This window comes from Botrytis fragariae (assembly GCF_013461495.1).
Source record: "Botrytis fragariae strain BVB16 chromosome Unknown tig00000795, whole genome shotgun sequence".
Classification (NCBI taxonomy): domain Eukaryota; kingdom Fungi; phylum Ascomycota; class Leotiomycetes; order Helotiales; family Sclerotiniaceae; genus Botrytis; species Botrytis fragariae.
Window position 1 is genome coordinate 1,239,119 of NW_023501011.1, and position 18,635 is coordinate 1,257,753.

The window sequence follows — 18,635 nt, forward strand, 5'->3', positions numbered from 1 at the left end:
GAGATGTGGGCAAAGAAGATATAAGGACGGTGAGTGAAAGTAATATGCTACATAAGCATCAAAGGATTAAGGAGGAGGCGTTGAGGCTGGATCTCATGCAAGGAGGGCCCAAAAAGCAACGTGATTGATTGATTGAAATGAATTGATACGAGGATATGAGCTGTAAGGGAGATGCTTATGTGCCTCCTTATTATCCCTGAACGGTGAGAGTAGTTAGTCTCTGATTGTATCAGAGGTGGCAATGAGGGGTCCTTCAGGACAAGTTCGTATAATTAATATCGATGCCATTGTAACTTATATGTCGTTGAAATGTCCCATTTTCCTAGCAGGAATCTACCTAAATCCATCGCTTTATTATCTAGAGTACATATATACATGTGTACATTCAGTTTCACACAATGCATGCAGCAGTAAATAGGGTTTACTATTGGGCGACTAATTCAACGTTGTGCTGTATGAACTATTTCCAAGACTTCGTTTTAGATACTATGCAGCCCCTGTGGGCCCCTAATTCATATTTCAATAGCATTAGCCTATCACGTAAATAGCTCCCCACTTACACATCTCCCTAGCCTAGATTCATACCCTGAGCCCAGGCCATTAGGGCAGCGATGTTTGAATGGCATAGCAGAGCAGCTCTTACATTGGTGCTCGAACACAATTTGTTAATATGTTTCGTATTGATCTTTGGTATTGATAACCTTATATGAGTTGACACGCCTGTCTCCACAACTACTAAGTACAGATTCTTAAACACTGGGCTATCTTTGAGAAATGAACGGCCTCCACCCACAGGCTTTTAGATGTGCTAGCCTTTATTGTCACTACTAGATCTTGGCTTCATGCCGAAACTAGTCCTTGGTGTCAATCTTGAACGACGAACGCTGCTTTCCCTTCGTCTTTGCGCGAGATACTTGCCAAATTCCCATTTACCACTGAAGATCGATGCGGTTGATGGGAACTTGGTTGATTTTTCAAGGCTCGTTTGCTGTTCTTGATTTTCAAGGCCGGTATCAGCCTTTTCTGGTTTATTCGAGGCTGGCGTATATTTCATGATCTCCCGTGGCGGCGGTGGAGATATTGATCTTTCACGTGAGAATTTTGACATACGTTCTTGCGGTCTGCGCTCTCTCGAGGAGCCCATTTTACACACGATGCGTGGAGCCTCTCGTTGAATTGGGCTTGCCAACTCACAAGCGTTTGGTTGCACTGATGGTGGACCATCCGGAGTCTTCCGCAAACTCCGTGGTGATGCCAGATTTCGGAGAGGCGAGGAACTATTGTGAAGCGACGATCCCATATCTGATGAGAATATCAATTGACTTGGGGTTTCAAAAAACCTTCCTGGGGCTTTTCTAGGCTCTTTTGAAGCCCTTAATGGCGCCGAATTTGTCTCTGGCATTTTAGATGAAGTTGGTTGTGATATAGACGCTTTAGATGACAGTAAAAGGTCTTCTGGGGTTCCGTTCCTCAAAATTGTTGTTTCTGAATGAGTCCGCTTCTTCTTTTGCCTCATTGGCGTTAGTTCTGTATTTTTTGATGATGGCGATCGATCCGAACTTCTCGAGGATTTTCGTGAGGCAAGTTTTTCAAGTTGAGTGGAGGCTCCTGACGGTAAAGGGGTATCGGTATTTGCAAAAGTAATAAAATCATTCGATTGTTGCCTCACAGAGTTTGCTCTGATGCTCCCGGGACTAATTAACGGCTGCGAGGCAGTGCTTCTGTATTTTTCACGCAAGTCTTCAACAATACCATGATCTGGGGATTCGGGTGATAAAGCAGCTTCAAGGCTTTCTGTAGTGATTATTGGTCCTGTTGTTTCATCAAAGTGAGTAAAATAGGGATCAGAGATCCCCAATTCATTGTAGAACCTAATTCCACTCAATCTGTTCCTACTGTTGAGGACATGGTCCATGTACAGAGTATAGAACCAAACAAAATCGTCCCATAGTGATGTCCGAGGTTGTCTCGCGGAGGTCCCAAGCCATTCTAAATATACAAGTGCACATATGAACTGTCTCTTATTGCCCTTATAGCGTGGGTAAGTATTAGAATACTTCTCAAAAAGCGAGCTGGGCCGCTGCTTCGGATGGTGGGCATGCCCCGAGCTCAGCCGAGTTCTTTTGGGTACAATCGAAGCTCTGGTCATGTTGCGAGCCTCGAAAGGGGGGGATGATTGACCTAGGGGCAAATTTTCGTAAGATGCGGAGGTCTGATCAGAGATTACTGTATCATGTAAATCTGTCTCAAATCCATGGCGGCTCATTTGGGAATTTTCTGGAAATGCTACGTCTTGTGTTCCTTCAGTATTATTGCTGATTATTCCCGTATCTACTATTGGTGATCGCCTTTGTAGAACCTCTCGTAACTCACGTCTGTTGGCTCTTACCATTTCGTTTCTGTCTTTATAAGGCGTTTCCTCTTGACTGAAACCTAGAACCTGCTGTAGAGCTAGAGGATCCCTAATTTTCTGCCGTTTGAAAGGACGTTCCCCATCGTGTCCTTGCTCTGGAGAACTTTGGCTCAATGGTAGAAAGCTTATGGAAGGGCTCCTACTGGGAGGGAGCGAACCATCAGAAGTAGCCCCATCAAGATTGGGAATTAGTATAGATTGGCAATACTGAGTCCTTGGTACGCTCGGGTAAGCTATATGACCATTGGACTTTGATAATATCTGCTGTTCACGAGAGTGTAGAACATTAGAGGTATCTGGCTCTTCTTTGTCTTGAGGCGTCTCACCGATTGTGTCGATCATCTGAGGATGTACTCTCGGTAATTTGAGTGACTGAAATCGCCCGGATTCAGGGATAAGTAAGCTGTCTTCGTTCGTTTCGTTTTGTGGACTATCATAAGTTCCAGGAATCACAAAGTCTGATGACAATTCTGCATTCGTCCGTTTTCTGTGATTTGGAGTCTTTTCGACCTGTACTTCATACTTACGCTGCGCGGTTCCGAGCTGAAGCTGTGAAAAAGGTGGGTGAACATCTTCAGGAGATTTGCGGCTCTGGATTCCGCTATCTACGTCAGCAGAGACTGGCAAGTTTTCGCTCTGAATTTCGTCGCCCAAGACATGCGGAATATCCAATTCCAAGTCCTCGTCATCCGAAACACTATTAATTGGGTATTGGACTGATGATGTAGGTGCTTTGACCTTAATAGCAAAAGTTGTCTTGTTTTCTGTGACATTGGGAGAAGATTGCGGGATGGCCTCTTGACAAGCCTCTGAGACTGGCACATCGGAACTATCGGAACTGTGCGTTCCATCACCACTCTCAATAGTTAGAGAATTCTCTCGACCTGCAATTTGCTCGACGTTGTCGTTTTGTTCAACCACTTGTCTAGGCTTTGAGTTGCGTTTTGAACTAGGGCAACTAACTTCCATCGCATCACTCAACTTGCTCTCTGAATGACACTCCTCATCGTCGCTGTGTACTATTGGTGAGTGTGTACGATTTCGATTTAAACCTTGATGGGAGGTGTAATTTTCCTCCATCGCCTGTCTAGGTCTTGAGTTTCGTTCTGGACTAGGGCAACTAACTTCTGTCATATCACTTGAATCACTATCCGACTCATGACCCTCATCAATACCAAACACAGTTTTAGACTGCGGATCTTCATGAGTATATTCAAATTCTTCGGTGTCTTTCGAGTGGCGAAGGGCAGCGGGACTATCCTTATAGTTGTCCCCATTTTCTGTCTCAATAGTGTCCTGGCTCGAGTCTGCTTGGGAGGCCTGACTACTCTGTCCTACATTCTTGGGAGTGGCTGAGGCTCGTGCAGCGAGCAATTTCTCGTAAAAAGCTAGTTGAGATTTCAGGATTGCTGGGGGTAGATTTGGTGCGGATCTACGACCATCCAGCAATAAGGCAATCGAGTCCGGACGCTTGCACCAATCGTTCTGTTCTTTTGAAATACGACCATAAGGGTGTGGAATACACGACAGATTTTTCTGTAATGGCAACGTTTCATTAATTGGAGAATTATCATGAATTTTCCCGCTGGAAGGTTCCATAGCCTCGAGCGTCGTATTATTTGCGTTAGGCCTCCCATCCCCTAGCGTCCTATTATTACCAGTTCTTTGTTCATCTATGGAAGGTCTGGGAGACTGTTGAGCCTGTGAATCTTTTATGTGTCTCGTGTCATCACCTCTTTCCAGATTAGTGGCAACAAAACTTGATTTGGGGGAAAGTGGTTGTGCTAACCCCGTAATATCGGCCGAATCAAGTGGTTGTCCTGGCTTACTGAAATGAGGACTATCGGCTGTGACTTGGACGGCCGTACGACTCTGAAGAATTGCTAGGACATCATAATTCGAAGTGCACAGCTTTGGTCGATGCGGATCAGAAACAGTACTCTTTTCTCTTCTGGAGTCTGAATTACTAGAGAGATCCTGTGTCGCAAGCATAACAGACTGTGAAGGTGTTGAAGTATTTTGGGATTCGAGTTCGAAATTTCGGTGAACAGTGTTCCCACGATTCTCAGCATCCAGGCACTCTTTTATTGCATCTAGTTGGTTATCAATAATTCCACCAATGTCTACAGCACGTGCTGAGCCAGAAACATCTTGCGGCCCTTTGGGCTTAAAACTTGGGATCTTCAGGTATAACCTGGTTGGTGGCTCTACTGTAATATTGAAGTCACACACCCGAAGTTGAAGTTAGTACTCCTAGGAACTTATTGTAAACTGGTGAGGTCATCATACCAATTGCAACTTCTCCGCTGCTAGAGTTTCTCCAATAAACTCCTCCAGTGTCCTTTTGTGCTTGTCCAAATAGCGATTCAGAAAGTCTTGTTGAAATATTGCTGTGATCTTGGTGGTACCATCAGATACAATCATAGACTGCATTGAATCCCGCGCCTTGCTGTTCTGTATATGTGTCAATAGACAGAACTATTGAAAAAAGGTTCAAATGAATGACCCACACTAATTAAATGAATCAATCCGGGCTTTTCGAGCTTGATGAAGAGTTTTTCCTGCTCGTAAGAAAACTGTTCGTGAGACTTGCTGGCATCTTCATGTGCAACACGCGTTGATTCCAGCCAAATCAGTGCTTCTTTCAAAGAATGTTCAATATTTTGGGCAAGCCAGTTTCGTAAGAGAGTCATGATGAAGTTGGTTGCTGTGGATTATTTGAGATCTCCGGTGTTATGATATCTAATTCAAATATGAATCCGTGAATCTTAACTCATAATCTCACAGACTCATAGATACCAAAATTAAATAGTATCATAACATGTTGTTGAATTACCCAGGTAGACTTTCTGGAAAGTAGAAAAGAACGTTATGGTAGCGACAATAGTTCAAGTGCGCCGTCAATATTCATAGCATTGAGATTGTCTAATGTGGTAAATGGATTGAGTAGGGTCGAGTTGAGTTGAGTTGACCTAATATAATAATCTGGAAGACGCGTTCGCGATATCAATTTACGATAGAGTGGAGTACTAGGCACGTGCTAGGCTAGCTCGAGAGTAGGTCGAGGCTAGGCAAGAAGGAGCCCAATGTGGCGTGTGTGGCTGATGGTGATCGGAATGCCAATGTCCCGTCATAGCAGTTTTGCTGATGAACAAACCTTATCTAGCTTGATAATGATGATATCTACCCTCCCGTAGAGCATAAATCCGGGACATTTGGAAATACACTTTTTTCAATATTCGATACCAATTCAAATGATCATTATTTTGAATCAAAAATGAGGCCAACACATCCATAACCCTCTGAATTATCATAGACACATCATGGAGATCTTAATATATATATATATATATATTTCTATATTGTTGTTACATACCTACTACATATCAAGGTGAGAGTGGTTCCAATGTATGATTTTACTTGAGTGATTTTGTGGACCGCTTTTTCTCGATCATATGAAGCTGCCCGTGCTACCCTACCACTTATTAGGTGTGAACTGCTTGTATGAGGGGAAATTCCAATATCCTCAAAACGCTTTTCAAATGAAGTGCATTCGTTTCTATTGATCCTTCCCAAAATGCAGCTTACTCTTCGACTCATAAAGCGAAAACAAATACTGCTGTAGCTTATTCAGTAACACAAGTAAATTGTTATTGTCATAAGAAATGCTGCCACCACTTTCCAGTTAGTGATTCTATCAAGGGCGTTCATCTCATCTGGCTGACCATTCATCCATCCAGCCAGACAGCAAGCTGCACATTTCGTTCCGGAAGACAACCTATCTAAATTTACAAGTCAACTTCATGACATGATTACGCAAACTCAAAGCGGTCTAAGCTGTCGCAGAACTTTGGTTTATCGAACACAATATATGATTCGCTCTTGATAGGAGGGCATCGGTTTGCTGAGAACCAAGAGCTCTGAGTTCACCCTCACAATTTCAACAGGCTAAAATAAGAGGTTACCAGCGTGTGTATGAAAAGAAGATGTCATCTCATGGATCCCCAAGACCTTCTGTGATGGCGCCGCTATTGATTCCACTAGGAGCGCGATCTCGTCGAGGTTCGTTAGTATCACTTCCTGGAGCCACCCCCGTCGATAAGGAACAGCTGGCACAAGCTCTTGATAAAATACATAGTACTGCTTGTCAGTCAGAGACTCTTACCACGTTCAACGAGTTTGCTCCTCCCCCTCCATCCTCCTCGAACCCTGAGAGTAAAGGCTTAGCTGGGGATATTATGCAAAATGGTTTGAGTGGTCTATACAGTCGGTTTAAAGGTGCAGTAGGAGTAGGAAAGGATAAAGCAGGAAGCACCTCTGTGAAAGGTGACAATGAGAGCTTTGACACGGTTTCAATCAAGAGTCAAAATGCATCGAATATTACACCGGGTTCAAAAGGTTCTGCCGGTCTTGCGCGTGAGGATTCGGGCATTACTGCTTCACCTATCCAACTTTCCATGGCATCGTCACAACTTCAGTCTCCATCTGTATCTTCGTTCATGGGGAATTCGTCTGAGATGCAATCACATACTATCAAATCGTCAAAAGCCTCGCTCTCATCAGCACCCTCAACCTCAAAATCGTCAGCCAGGCCTCCTCTCAATCCAATGGTCAAGAACGCCTCGTCTTCAGCTATTGTCCCTACCGTTGCACCTGTCAACGCGGTTGCATTCAAAGAGGGGGAGAAGGCTTGGCTGGAGAGTTCGGATGGAAATGTTACAGATAAAGTAAATAAAAAAGGTGCTTCAGACAGATCCGAACCAGCTTCAGCGTCAGATTACACTCACCCTAACACGTTTGGGTCAGCTAGCGCATCCGAAAGTAGACGTTTTCCAGGTCATTCTTCGGGCTTAGATGATTCGGAGTCTTTTGATTTTGAGCCCATGAAAAGCGAGTCCGCTGGGCGAATGTCGCTAGGCAATTTAGACTCCAAAAAGGATTCCCAGGAGATGAACTTTCGTGCTAGTGATGGCAGCGCCACAGGAAGGGCCAAATCTCTGAGTAACCCTAAAACAGCATCGTCTGCACTTTCTTCCATAAAAAGTTCAGACCCAAGACCGAATGCAACACCGCGTCTCTTCATCCCAGAAACTGCCAGGCGAAGCCCTGCCGTTGAACGTATAACTCAGTCACATCTCCCTGGCTATCAAGTATCACGTGCCTCTTCGACAGACCGCAGTACCGCGGAAGCTAGTCCTGTCCATACGTCTGCACATAATCATGTACGGCATGATTCTTTTGGTACAGATGAGCGTTCTTCGCGCACTTACTCCGGTAGAGCTCGCATACCCGGCACTACTACAAATGGAGGTAATGCAGAAGTAGTCAGCGCTCGCTTAGAACAAATGAGAAAGCAAGTCCTCAGTAAGGAATTTTGGATGGCTGATGACATCTGCAAAGAGTGTTTCTTATGCGGCGATCCTTTCACTGCCTTTCGCAGAAAACATCATTGCCGAACTTGCGGCTGTATCTTTGACTCAAAATGCACACAGACTATTTCAGGTCAAAGATTTGGTGTTCAGGGGTCACTTCGAATGTGTACAACTTGCCTCGATATCATAAACAGGCGCCACGATAGTAGCGGCTCCGACGATTCGGATGACGAATCAGGCTTGCCGAGTTTCTTCCATTCTCAACAGGCCAAGTTTGACTCCTCTACATCGACTAAAATAGATCTGCCGGAGAGTTCAAGTGATTCAGTGAAGATAGGAGACGAATCTAGACCTCTAGCGACCCCAATGATGGCCATACCTGCCACGCGACGAATTGGAGATTCTTCTAACAGGCGCTCCGCCATTCTAGAAATAGATGCACCGCAACTGAGTCGCCCAAGCTCATCCAGATCATTGAAAGCTTTGTCTACTGCCGCGAGACCTTCATCTTCTAGCCATAGGCGGCATCAGTCAAAACACAATTTTCTTGGTCGTTTCAAAACCCCTGCCGGAGACAGAGCACCATTTCATCGTGGACTGACCGATGATATTGGAAAAGGAACACGTCTACCAGCCTTCCATGACGATAATATTATTGATCCAGATTTGGCACCATATATGTCGGATGAAGGCTCAAGCGCCGATGAACAGATGAGTATTTTTGCTACTTTGAACAATGGTAACACTACAACTTCTCCTTTCGAAAATGACAGAGTGGGTTTTGGCTCTTTGCTGAACGCTACCAAAAGACATAGGGCTAGAACTGGCGATAAGAGTGTCAGTGGGATCAGTTTCACAAGTCGAGGCTTAGAAGATGCTAGTGCAACTGTGGGGGCTTTCACACGACCGAATCGTCGTCGTAATCTAAGCGTTGCTAGTAACACCTTACATCATACTCGGCCCTCGCCAAGACAAATGAAGCCGACAAGCTTAGCGAAGGGGTATGGAAATGTGAATGAAGACGTCGCTACACCGGAACACTTATCAGATGTGCCCACGTCGGCAGGCATGTCTTCAAAAATGACTCGAAGTGCATCAATGCGAGATGCTAAAGCTCCTGCTATAGAGCTAAATAATGCTAGTTTACATCATGTCCGGCGGCTGTTACACCAATTACTTGAAGACGCAGACGTTCCAAACGTTGCTTCTTGGGAGAAGGCCCTAATACCTATTCTCCTTCAGTGCACGGACGATGTAAATCCAGACGTTCGGCGCGGTGATGATATAGATATTCGTCATTACGTCAAGTTAAAGAAGATACCCGGTGGAAAACCAGGTGACACTTCATATGTATCCGGCGTCGTATTCACCAAGAACCTGGCCTTGAAAAGTATGCCTAGGAGTATTTCGAATCCCCGTATTGTTATTGTATCATTTCCAATTGAATATCAACGCCATCAATCGTCTTTTATGAGTCTGGAGCCTGTTATCGCGCAAGAGAAAGAATTCTTGAGAAACATGGTGAATCGAATTGCATCTCTGCGCCCCCAGCTTCTTCTGGTTCAAAAGCATATTTCCGGGCTTGCTTTGCAATATCTCGCTGAGGCAAACATTGCCGTTATCTACAATGTTAAACCCTCAGTAATAGAAGCGGTTTCAAGATGTGCCCAGACCGAGGTCATTTCGTCTATCGATATGGTAGCTCTAAAGCCAGTACACATAGGCAAGAGTTCTGGTTTTGATGTGAAAACTTATGTCCATGGAGATATTCCGGGAAGGAAGAAGACTTACATATATCTATCTGGGTGCCCAAAAGAGCTAGGATGTACCATCGCTCTCCGGGGTGCTAGCATGCCTGTACTTGCCAAAATGAAGCAGATCACTGAATTTATGGTATACGTGGTTTACAATTTGAAGCTTGAAACATGCCTAATGAGGGATGAATTCGTCTTGATCCCGTCTGTGGCAGAAACTGGCAATCTCTCGCCTGCAAGACAAAATGGACAGACTTCGAAATCCATAGGATCGGATGCAATGCCTCAGCAAGACACAGTTGTTTCCGCGAGCAATGTATTGCAGGCTGCTACTGAGTCGAATAAAACCAAAGGTCTTTCTCAAGATGAGCTCGGCAACAATGAAGGCATATCCACTGATAAAGTTCACATTAACCCTGAATCTACTGTTGAGGCTCAGACAGCCATTTTGGCTGACCAGAAGCCGGAAGTGTCCAGAATGATCTCTGCACATGAATCACATGCTCACTCTTCTCATGATGATCACCTACCAGAAGATGTACCTATGCCAACCTTTTATAGCGATATGGTAGCCAAGCACCAAACTAAAATTCTATCTGCCTCTCCATTTGTGAAGTTTATGCAACCGTATCTATTGGTTAGGGCGAGAGAGCAGGAGCGAAGACTTGTTTACTTGAAAAGACTTCGTGACCAAGACATGTTTGAAGAGCAGACCGATACAGAAAAATCGAAGCCGCAGAAATTCCAGCTCATAAAGCCCGACATGGTCCACGAGAGTATTAAAAATGCACCTAGGCAAATCATGGAGGTCCTGCACGCTGTACATGATGCCGAGTATGATAAGGCCTTGCACAATTACCAGACACAGACTCGGCAATGGGAGAATTATATTCAAGGGAATCTCAACCTGTTCGATCCGTATGGACACCAAAATATCACTGTGCTATACACAGTCGTCTGCACGGAAACTTCAATTCCTTGTGCTGGGCCCGATCTTCTTACCCTCGCATTCTATACTGAGCACGAAATATCAGAAGAAATAGATCCCGATTGTACACTGGGCCAGTATGTAGAGGATCTGTGCTTGACGATCAACACTACCTGCACGTTCAATGGCTGCGATCGTAAGATGTCGGAGCACCATCGAACTTATGTTCACGGCGAAGCACGCATAACTGTGTTTGTAGAAAGATCACCTTGTAAGATCAAAGGACTTCAGGATTCCATTTTGATGTGGAGCTATTGCAAAAAATGTCAGAAGGAAACTCAGGTTATGCCCATGTCTGAAAGTACTTGGAAATACTCTTTTGGCAAGTATTTAGAACTATCTTTTTGGAGCAGCGAGTTGCATCTCAGGGCAGGGTTTTGTCCCCATGATTTGCATCGTGATCATTTGCGATATTTTGGCTTCCGCAACGTCGCCATTAGAATCCACTACGATCCTATCGACCTTCTTGAAATTGTTGTACCTCGAACAAGAATTACATGGAAAGTAGATAATGATTTGAGGTTGAAGAACGAGCTTTTTACAAAAATAGAAGAACGGTGGAACAGGTTTATGACATCGGTAGTTTCGAGGATCAAAGGAATTAACATCGATAGCGTGGCACCCGAAAAGGCGGAAGCATGTAAAGCCGAAATAGAACGCTTAACGAAACGTGCGCAAGAAGAACACACTGCGTTATTACGCAAGTTACAGGATAAATATATGGAATCGAAATACTATGAAATCATCCCACTAAATAGAGCTGTAAGAGCCATGCAAGAGAAGGTTGCGGAGTGGGACGATGCCTTCCAAGATTTTGATGGAAACTTCTTTCCCTCGGAAAAGGACATTCGCCGCCTTGCCGCGATACAACTCAAGAGGATGTTTATGGATCGTGATGAATCTCAAACTTCATTGGTATCTGTAGAGACGAATGAACCATTGTCCGATGTCGAAGAGAAATCCGTAATTCAAGCACCAATGGAAACCGCAACCGAACCAAGTCAGGATACAGAAGAATCGCCGGAGGATCAGCTAACAGTAGTCGAAGACATTTCAGTCCCAGATCTGGCAGCGGGCGACTCGCAGCCTTCCGATGGAACCCAATCATCTATTACAGAGGCTCCAATTCAAACGCCTCGGCATGAGGGAGTAGAACATCTTGATCTCGCTATTCCAGAAACTGCAGATCAACAAGTTGCTTCGGACATGTTGACACCGACAGATACATCTGACTTCCTCACATCTAGTCCGTCGGAAATGGAGAGTCCCCCGGATGTAGAAATACCCACAGCACCTTTAGAAGCAACTTTATCCGAAAAAATTGAGAGACTACGAAGGGCAAACCAATCATATTCTGGCGAGCAAGGGCAATCACAAGGAGAGACCTCTGGAATTCCAAGACCAACGGAACGTACAACCTCGCGCCGCAGTGGTGCATCGCCTCCTCTTAATCGTACTCAGTCGCAGCCTGCAAATACTTTACGTCGCATGCAGCCAATTTCTAGTAAGGCATATCATCGTCTAGGAGATGCGCGCAAGTCCAGTGATACTCAGATCCCATTGCTTGAACCTTTGAAGCCATCTACGACAGAGCCGGTAAGACCCACCGACAAAAGACTTTCGGAAAGATTGGGCTTAGGGTCACTCAAACAAAATCGCAAGGCGGGACATTCCCTAATTCCAAGGTCTGTGCAAAGTAAACGAAAGGAATCCAAAGTTACAACGCTAGCAAAGCACTTTGAGCAGCTGAGTAGAGAGTTTGAGAAAGAACGTCTACGCGACAGGAGACGAATGGCAGCGAAAGTCACACAATCAAGAGCCTTCCCCAAGGCATCTTCCAAGCCGATTGTCGAGATATACAAGGATATCAAGGAAGCTGTCGAGGAGCGCGGACCCCCCGACGAAGTTTCTCTAGACGTCGAACCCACGCGAGTTAGTACAGAATCTACTGGCATGACTGAAGGGCTCGCCGATCTTAATATGGAGCCTCCTAGTAGCGAGACTCAGCCAAATTCGCCAAATGACACTTCTGCCGCCACTGAAGGCGCTGTTGCCGACATTGAAGCGGATGACAGCCATCAAAACTTTAGTCAAACTGGTTCAGATGACGAAGGAGCTGTTAGCGATGCAGACCATTCTTTGATTGGTGACCTTTTGCAAGGCGCGGAGGAATTAGCTGAATCGCTTCGTGTGGGCAAGCCAAATGCCGACCTCCCGCTGGAGATACCAAAGCATGAGAAGTCTAGTCTCATGAAGATGTTAACTAATTTCTGGGCGGAGAGATCTGCCAGTGGTTGGACACAGCTTGAGTATCCCATTAATGCTGGTGAGCATATATTTGTAGATTCTGATGTTATTATTAGAGAGGATGAGCCGAGCTCGTTGATAGCTTTTACGTTGTCATCGGAACATTATCTAGCTAAGTTGGATGATCTTCGACAACAAGGTCCAGCATGCGCAAAAGCCCAAGAGCATGATTCTATGCCTTTAGACGGTACGCCAGACATATGCGAAGATGGTATCAACCAAGCAGAAGTCGAAACTTCATTATTGCGTGCCACTGGTACTCATCTTGCGTACTCGTTCGTCGATTCCTCGGCAAGAATGCAATGCAAAATTTTCTTTGCGGAACAATTTGATGCTGTGCGAAGAAAGTGCGGAGTAGCAGATCGAATCGTAGAATCGTTATCTCGGTGCTTGAAATGGGATTCTAAAGGAGGGAAGACCAAATCCGTATTCTTGAAAACACTCGATGACAGGCTGGTCTTGAAACAGTTATCCCCCATTGAAACTCAGGCATTTCTCAAATTTGCGCCAGCTTATTTCAACATTATATCCGAGGCGCTGTTTCATGAGTTACCTACGGCCATTGCAAAAATGCTTGGTTTCTTCCAGATTGTTATCAAAAATCCAGCTACAGGCACGGAAATCAAGTGGGATGTGTTAGTAATGGAAAACCTTTTCTATGATCGTTCGCCTACACGTATTTTCGACTTGAAGGGATCCATGCGAAACAGAAAAATTCAATCTACGGGGGAGCAGAATGAGGTGCTCCTGGATGAGAACATGGTTGAATTTATCTATGAGTCTCCTTTATTTGCACGTGAAGTAAGTAAAGTAAGAGCAATGCAAAGTCCATGTCACTGATTTGTGTAAAGCATTCTAAAAAACTTCTTCGATCTGCCATCTTCAATGATACTCTCTTTCTGCAACGAAACGATGTAATGGATTACTCGCTAATGGTAGCTGTGGATGAGGTGAGTGTTGCTAAGCAAACACGAATTTAATATATACTTACATGATGAAGGCACGAAAAGAACTTGTCGTCGGAATCATTGATGTAGTTCGTACTTACACCTGGGACAAGAAATTAGAATCGTGGATCAAAGGTACTGTTTCATCCAAATCTAAATCTTGTCATTTCATGCTAACGAATACGTCCAGACCGTGGTTTCGCTGGTGGTGGCCGCAATCGACCTACCGTCACGTCGCCTAAGGTCCGTTCAATTCTCCTTTCCAATTATAAGTTACGTAGTCTTAACCAGCAAGCAGGAATATAAAAGCCGTTTCAGAGAAGCGATGAATAGATATATTCTGCAAGGTACCAATATTTCCTTTCCCTGGCGATCTTACGTTTGCTAATGAGAACAAATAGCCCCCAACAGTTGGCACCAACCTCTGGATGGAAGACCGAGAAGAGACTCAAGACAGATGGTGCAAGAGGCAAGAACGCCAGTGTTGTGATATACGATAGGGACGATGCAAGTAAAATAGATCCCTGGCATAATATGAAGCAGAGCTTGCGTTGGGAGGTGTGCAGACTGAATTGGGCATTGAGCATTGAGCATTGAGCATTGGGCATTAGGCATTGGTCATTGGGCGTTTAAACGGGGGGGCTGTACGAGGAATCAGTCCCATTACAGGCTAGATTGGGAAGGCGAAGACTTGAGATGTGGCTATAAATTTCATGCCGACTATAGATAAGAATATAATCCAAGAAAGCCCATTGTATCAAGATTCAAATTCGGTCTTCAATTATGCAACAGAAATCCAAGAAGAATCCAGGTAATCAGTGCTGAACGTCAGTATTTGATTTGGAAATGAGGAATTACTGTCTGGGGTGATTGTCTAAGAAGGCCTGTGGCCGATAACATATGTTCAATTTCAGCAATATTTGTATTGAAAGGCATGCCAAGATTATGTGTGATTGAGACATAAAATCATCGTGGGGGTATCATTGGCATTAACATTAATATATTCTATCTAACTACATAAGTTTTCAAGTCTTTTGACCTTTCTTCCTAGATGGCTGTTTCCGCCTCGGGGGATTTGGATCTTTTGAAAGTTGTTTGCGAAGTTGCTCATTGACAGCTTCAGCATCGTCTTCTTCCCCGGCAGGTTCGTCAGCATCACCAGCTTCGCTTTCCTCGTCAGACTCTATGCCAAAAGCCTTATCGATTGTTTCAGCATCAGCAACATCATCCAGCGCGGCACCACCATCTTCATTATCACTGTCAAAGCCTTCAAATCTACAAGACATGTTAGCGTAAAGTTTGATGTGTTGTGTTTTCCTGAACTTACGAGTCATCCTCATTGTCGGCTTCGGCCATTGAAGCAATATCTCCAATAGATGTGTCAGCTACTGATTCTCCAGCTTCATCACGCTTTCTCTTCCGTGGCATTTCGCCCAATCTACCTTCTCGTCCTTCAACTCCGGTTTCTTCTGGACCTTCGAGCTTTGGAGGTGGAGTGAACCATGGAATTTTGCCCCTCAAGAAATCATTGAGGACCATCTTGGCTACGCCGTCAACATCGGGCTCACCTCCATGTAATAGTCTTCCTCCCTTTCGTGCAAGAAGCTCTAAGAATTCAATATGGTTTTTGTATCCCTTAAGAGCATATGTCCTTTCAATATGTTGGGGTTTTGTTTTACTCAAAACTGCGGGAATATATTGTTCTGGATGTTCAACATTCTCAACTCTGACTACACCTCGTAGTAGAATATCTTGGGGTGTATCGGTAGTACTAGGAGGAACTACTCCAGGACAATCAATAAGATAAATGCGTTTCATGAGAGTAATGTACTGCCAAACTTTTGTTTCACCCGGTATTGGAGCAACTGTGCAGACCTTCTTCTTTCTCAACGTGTTAATGATTGACGATTTGCCAGTGTTTGGGTACCCAATGAAGCCAACTGATATTTGTTTGCGGTCGGCATGTAGGGAAGAGAATTGACGGAGGAGTTGAATGAGGGATCCTTTTCCGAATGAATTTGTTATCGAGGCATGAAATGCAAGTGTTGGATAATCTTTGGAGAGCGATCGCACCCAAGCGGCCTGCAGTATATTAGCATATGACATTAAATATATTGCATGTGAAATAGTATTGTGTGCACTGGTGAAATGTATGAATCATTACTAAGAAAACCACCACAAGCCACTAGCTAAAGAGGAAGTGGACTTCAACTCAAACGAAACATTATCGAACTCTTTGCGACAGACTCTCCAAGACGGTGAGCTGCCTACTCAAGACCCGAGAGCCAAGAGCGGCGAGAATGAACTCGATCTACCAAAGTTGTAACAGACTGCCTTCCATTGTGAGGAGCACATAGTGCAGAAGATGCCTTGACTTAACGATGGAATAAAAACGGGGGCAATAGATGGATGAAAATGGTTAACATGGAAAATTGGGCAAACTTACAGCAACTCCGGTGGGTACAAGATCGCACTTGTTGAGTACGAATATCAAGTGCTTATGCGGTGCTTCGTCCTTGATGTACTTTTCCACGGTCCGACAACGAGTTCCTAGAGGATCTCTAGCATCTAAAACATGTATGACCACATCTGATGAATCAATAACTTTGTAAAGCTCATTCCATATGCGTTTGCTTTGACCCTTGCTGAAAATCGCCTCTCGAGCACTGGTGATGTGGCCATCATCAATAGCAGCAGCTTCACCAACTGCTTCGGGATCGTTCGAAGTTCCACTCAGAAGTTTTGCTTGTTCGAGTCGATCCAGATATGTATCGTGGCTCTTAACACTATCATCGGCAAGATCTTCCAATGAACTGACACCGAGCTTTACTCTCTTTCGTTGTGCTTTGGGACCGAAGGTATCACTGAATGGAGACGCCTCGACTGCCATCTTAGCTTGATGCTGCTTCAATCCATTCTTCCCTTGTCCATCGCGAATCAGTGACATTGGCAATTTATTAGTCTTTAGCAATACCGAGTAAGGATCACTCGCGCGTTCAGCCATGGCTTCTCGGAAAGAGGTCAAGGCATCTTGGCCAATGACTCTTGAGTTTGTAAACCATTTTCTGTTGGGCTCAATTCGTGCAGGTTTTGTTTCTCTACTTTGGAAGGTAGCGGCTTGAGTAACTTTTCCTGCGGCATTGTGACGAGCTTTGCCTTCATTGAACATATTCAAGGTCTTGGCTTGCTTCGCTGTGCTGTGAAATGATTAGTTTTCAGTCCGTCAACGTGTGTAATGGCGGGAACATACCGATAGAAATTCTCGCCCTTGGTCTTAACGTTGGCCATGCCATCTCCTACTTTCCCTTGCTTGACCTTTCTGGCCGCTTCTTTCTTACCGGTACCCATATTGATAATTGATGCGCGATGCGCTGTGAAAATTTTGAGGTTGTGAAAAAAGTATGAAAAAAAGAAGTCGAAGTTCAGGAAAAAAAGTTTTAGAGACTTTTGGGGGTTGTGGCTGATGTGCATCACGCTAAGGTGTGGCTAGGTGGGTTAGCTTCTAAAATATATGTCCACTAACCAAAGATATTTTATCAACTTCGATTGTGAGGTAAGGAAGGAGTGCCTTTATCAGAATGACCTCGGAATACTGAACCCTATATTCTGACAACCTACATCTCTCTCCCGTCTGATCCACAATATCGTCATTTTCGCAGTATCATTCGAATACAATGTCATCAAGTATGTCGAAGAGTTCTTTGAGCTTCATTGGGCGATGTAGGCCCAGTCAATCAACCGCGGTCTCATCTCGAACTTTCTCCACCACTACTTCATGTAGCGCTATTGGACCTGAAAATCCTCGATTTATTGAAATACCCACCACTCAACAGCCAGACGCCCGGGGACATAGAGATATTAAAGGAACTTTACCTCCCCCACGAAATCTTTTTCCCAACCGCGGCCCCGACAAGATCTCGAAAAAGTATCTAGATTCTGTGACTCGTGAGCCCTCGCAACCTCCGAAGAACCCAAACGATTATGTTGCGTGGAAGCATCGGCTAGCAACTCAGCGACGTGAGAGCTTGAAGGAAGCGTTGGTAAATCTTCATAAGAGGAAATTGACCCAGGAGCGCATAGTTGCACACAAGAGCTACTCGAAACGAATGGCCAATGAAAAGAGACTAAAGGCCCCCCAACGAGAGGATGAAAGACTGATGAACCCCACGATTACGGAAGCTATGTCGAAACTGCAAGTAGGCTTTGTTCCAGATCCAAATAGAGAGAGTGAACTGGCACAAAAGGCATTAAGGGTGCAAATTAGGGCGGCTGAAAGGGAGGAACAGAGGAAGAACGCGTTACATACGCTGTACATGAAGGCTCGGTCATTCATCACGACAGAAGAGCAATTGAATGCTAAGATTGATGAGATCTTCACGAATCCTTTCGACAAAAACGCACCTTACAAGAGAAATATCTGGGAGGTGCATGAGAAACCACCCACTGTCCAGGATATGCTTTCAGGCGTCAACAATTCCCATAAGACTGCCGTCGGAAAATATTCGCATCCTGCTGTAATCACTGGAACCAGAATGCAGCACATCGCAGAAGAATTAACGGGTGGAAAGATGGACTAGTAGGCTTGCATCATGACAGGGATTTCGGATGCTTCAACAATGCTTGCTTGTACAGTATTCAGACATTCAATGATTTGTTACGTCTCTTACGCCAATTGTATGTCAATTATTCATGTTTCGAGTGCATTCATGGATTGTTGCGTTGTTTTTGTGATCTCAATGCCCATCAGTTTGTCGTTCATCATGGTGTGGGGGCTCTCTGGCGTATTGCGAAGGGTGCTTTGAAAGAGATACATTTAGATATGGCACGGCAATCTCAATGTGCTTATGAACGAGC

The 18,635-nt window shown here is 44.6% G+C and overlaps 4 protein-coding genes across 4 annotated transcripts; 2 read left to right on the forward strand and 2 right to left on the reverse strand.

Annotated features, from left to right (window-relative positions):
* Positions 1–808: 808 nt before the first annotated feature.
* On the reverse strand, positions 809–5,106 carry Bfra_007298 (uncharacterized protein; the record flags this gene model as incomplete). Its single annotated transcript, XM_037337672.1, has 3 exons — positions 809–4,618; positions 4,703–4,867; positions 4,924–5,106. The coding sequence occupies 3 exons, from the start codon at positions 5,104–5,106 to the stop codon at positions 809–811; spliced, it is 4,158 nt and encodes a 1,385-aa protein (XP_037187052.1).
* Positions 5,107–6,221: 1,115 nt separating this feature from the next.
* Bfra_007299 (putative 1-phosphatidylinositol-3-phosphate 5-kinase fab1 protein) lies at positions 6,222–14,378 on the forward strand (the record flags this gene model as incomplete). Its single annotated transcript, XM_037337673.1, has 6 exons — positions 6,222–6,266; positions 6,361–13,635; positions 13,686–13,784; positions 13,835–13,916; positions 13,972–14,053; positions 14,183–14,378. The coding sequence occupies 6 exons, from the start codon at positions 6,222–6,224 to the stop codon at positions 14,376–14,378; spliced, it is 7,779 nt and encodes a 2,592-aa protein (XP_037187053.1).
* Positions 14,379–14,806: 428 nt separating this feature from the next.
* Positions 14,807–17,129, reverse strand: Bfra_007300 (putative nucleolar gtp-binding protein 2 protein; the record flags this gene model as incomplete). Its single annotated transcript, XM_037337674.1, has 4 exons — positions 14,807–15,056; positions 15,109–15,863; positions 16,228–16,978; positions 17,032–17,129. 4 exons carry the CDS (start codon positions 17,127–17,129, stop codon positions 14,807–14,809), a joined length of 1,854 nt encoding a protein of 617 aa, XP_037187054.1.
* A 326-nt stretch (positions 17,130–17,455) lies between these two features.
* Positions 17,456–18,358, forward strand: Bfra_007301 (uncharacterized protein; the record flags this gene model as incomplete). The annotated part of the gene is made up of 1 exon (XM_037337675.1): positions 17,456–18,358. One exon carries the CDS (start codon positions 17,456–17,458, stop codon positions 18,356–18,358), a length of 903 nt encoding a protein of 300 aa, XP_037187055.1.
* Between the last annotated feature and the right edge of the window lie 277 nt (positions 18,359–18,635).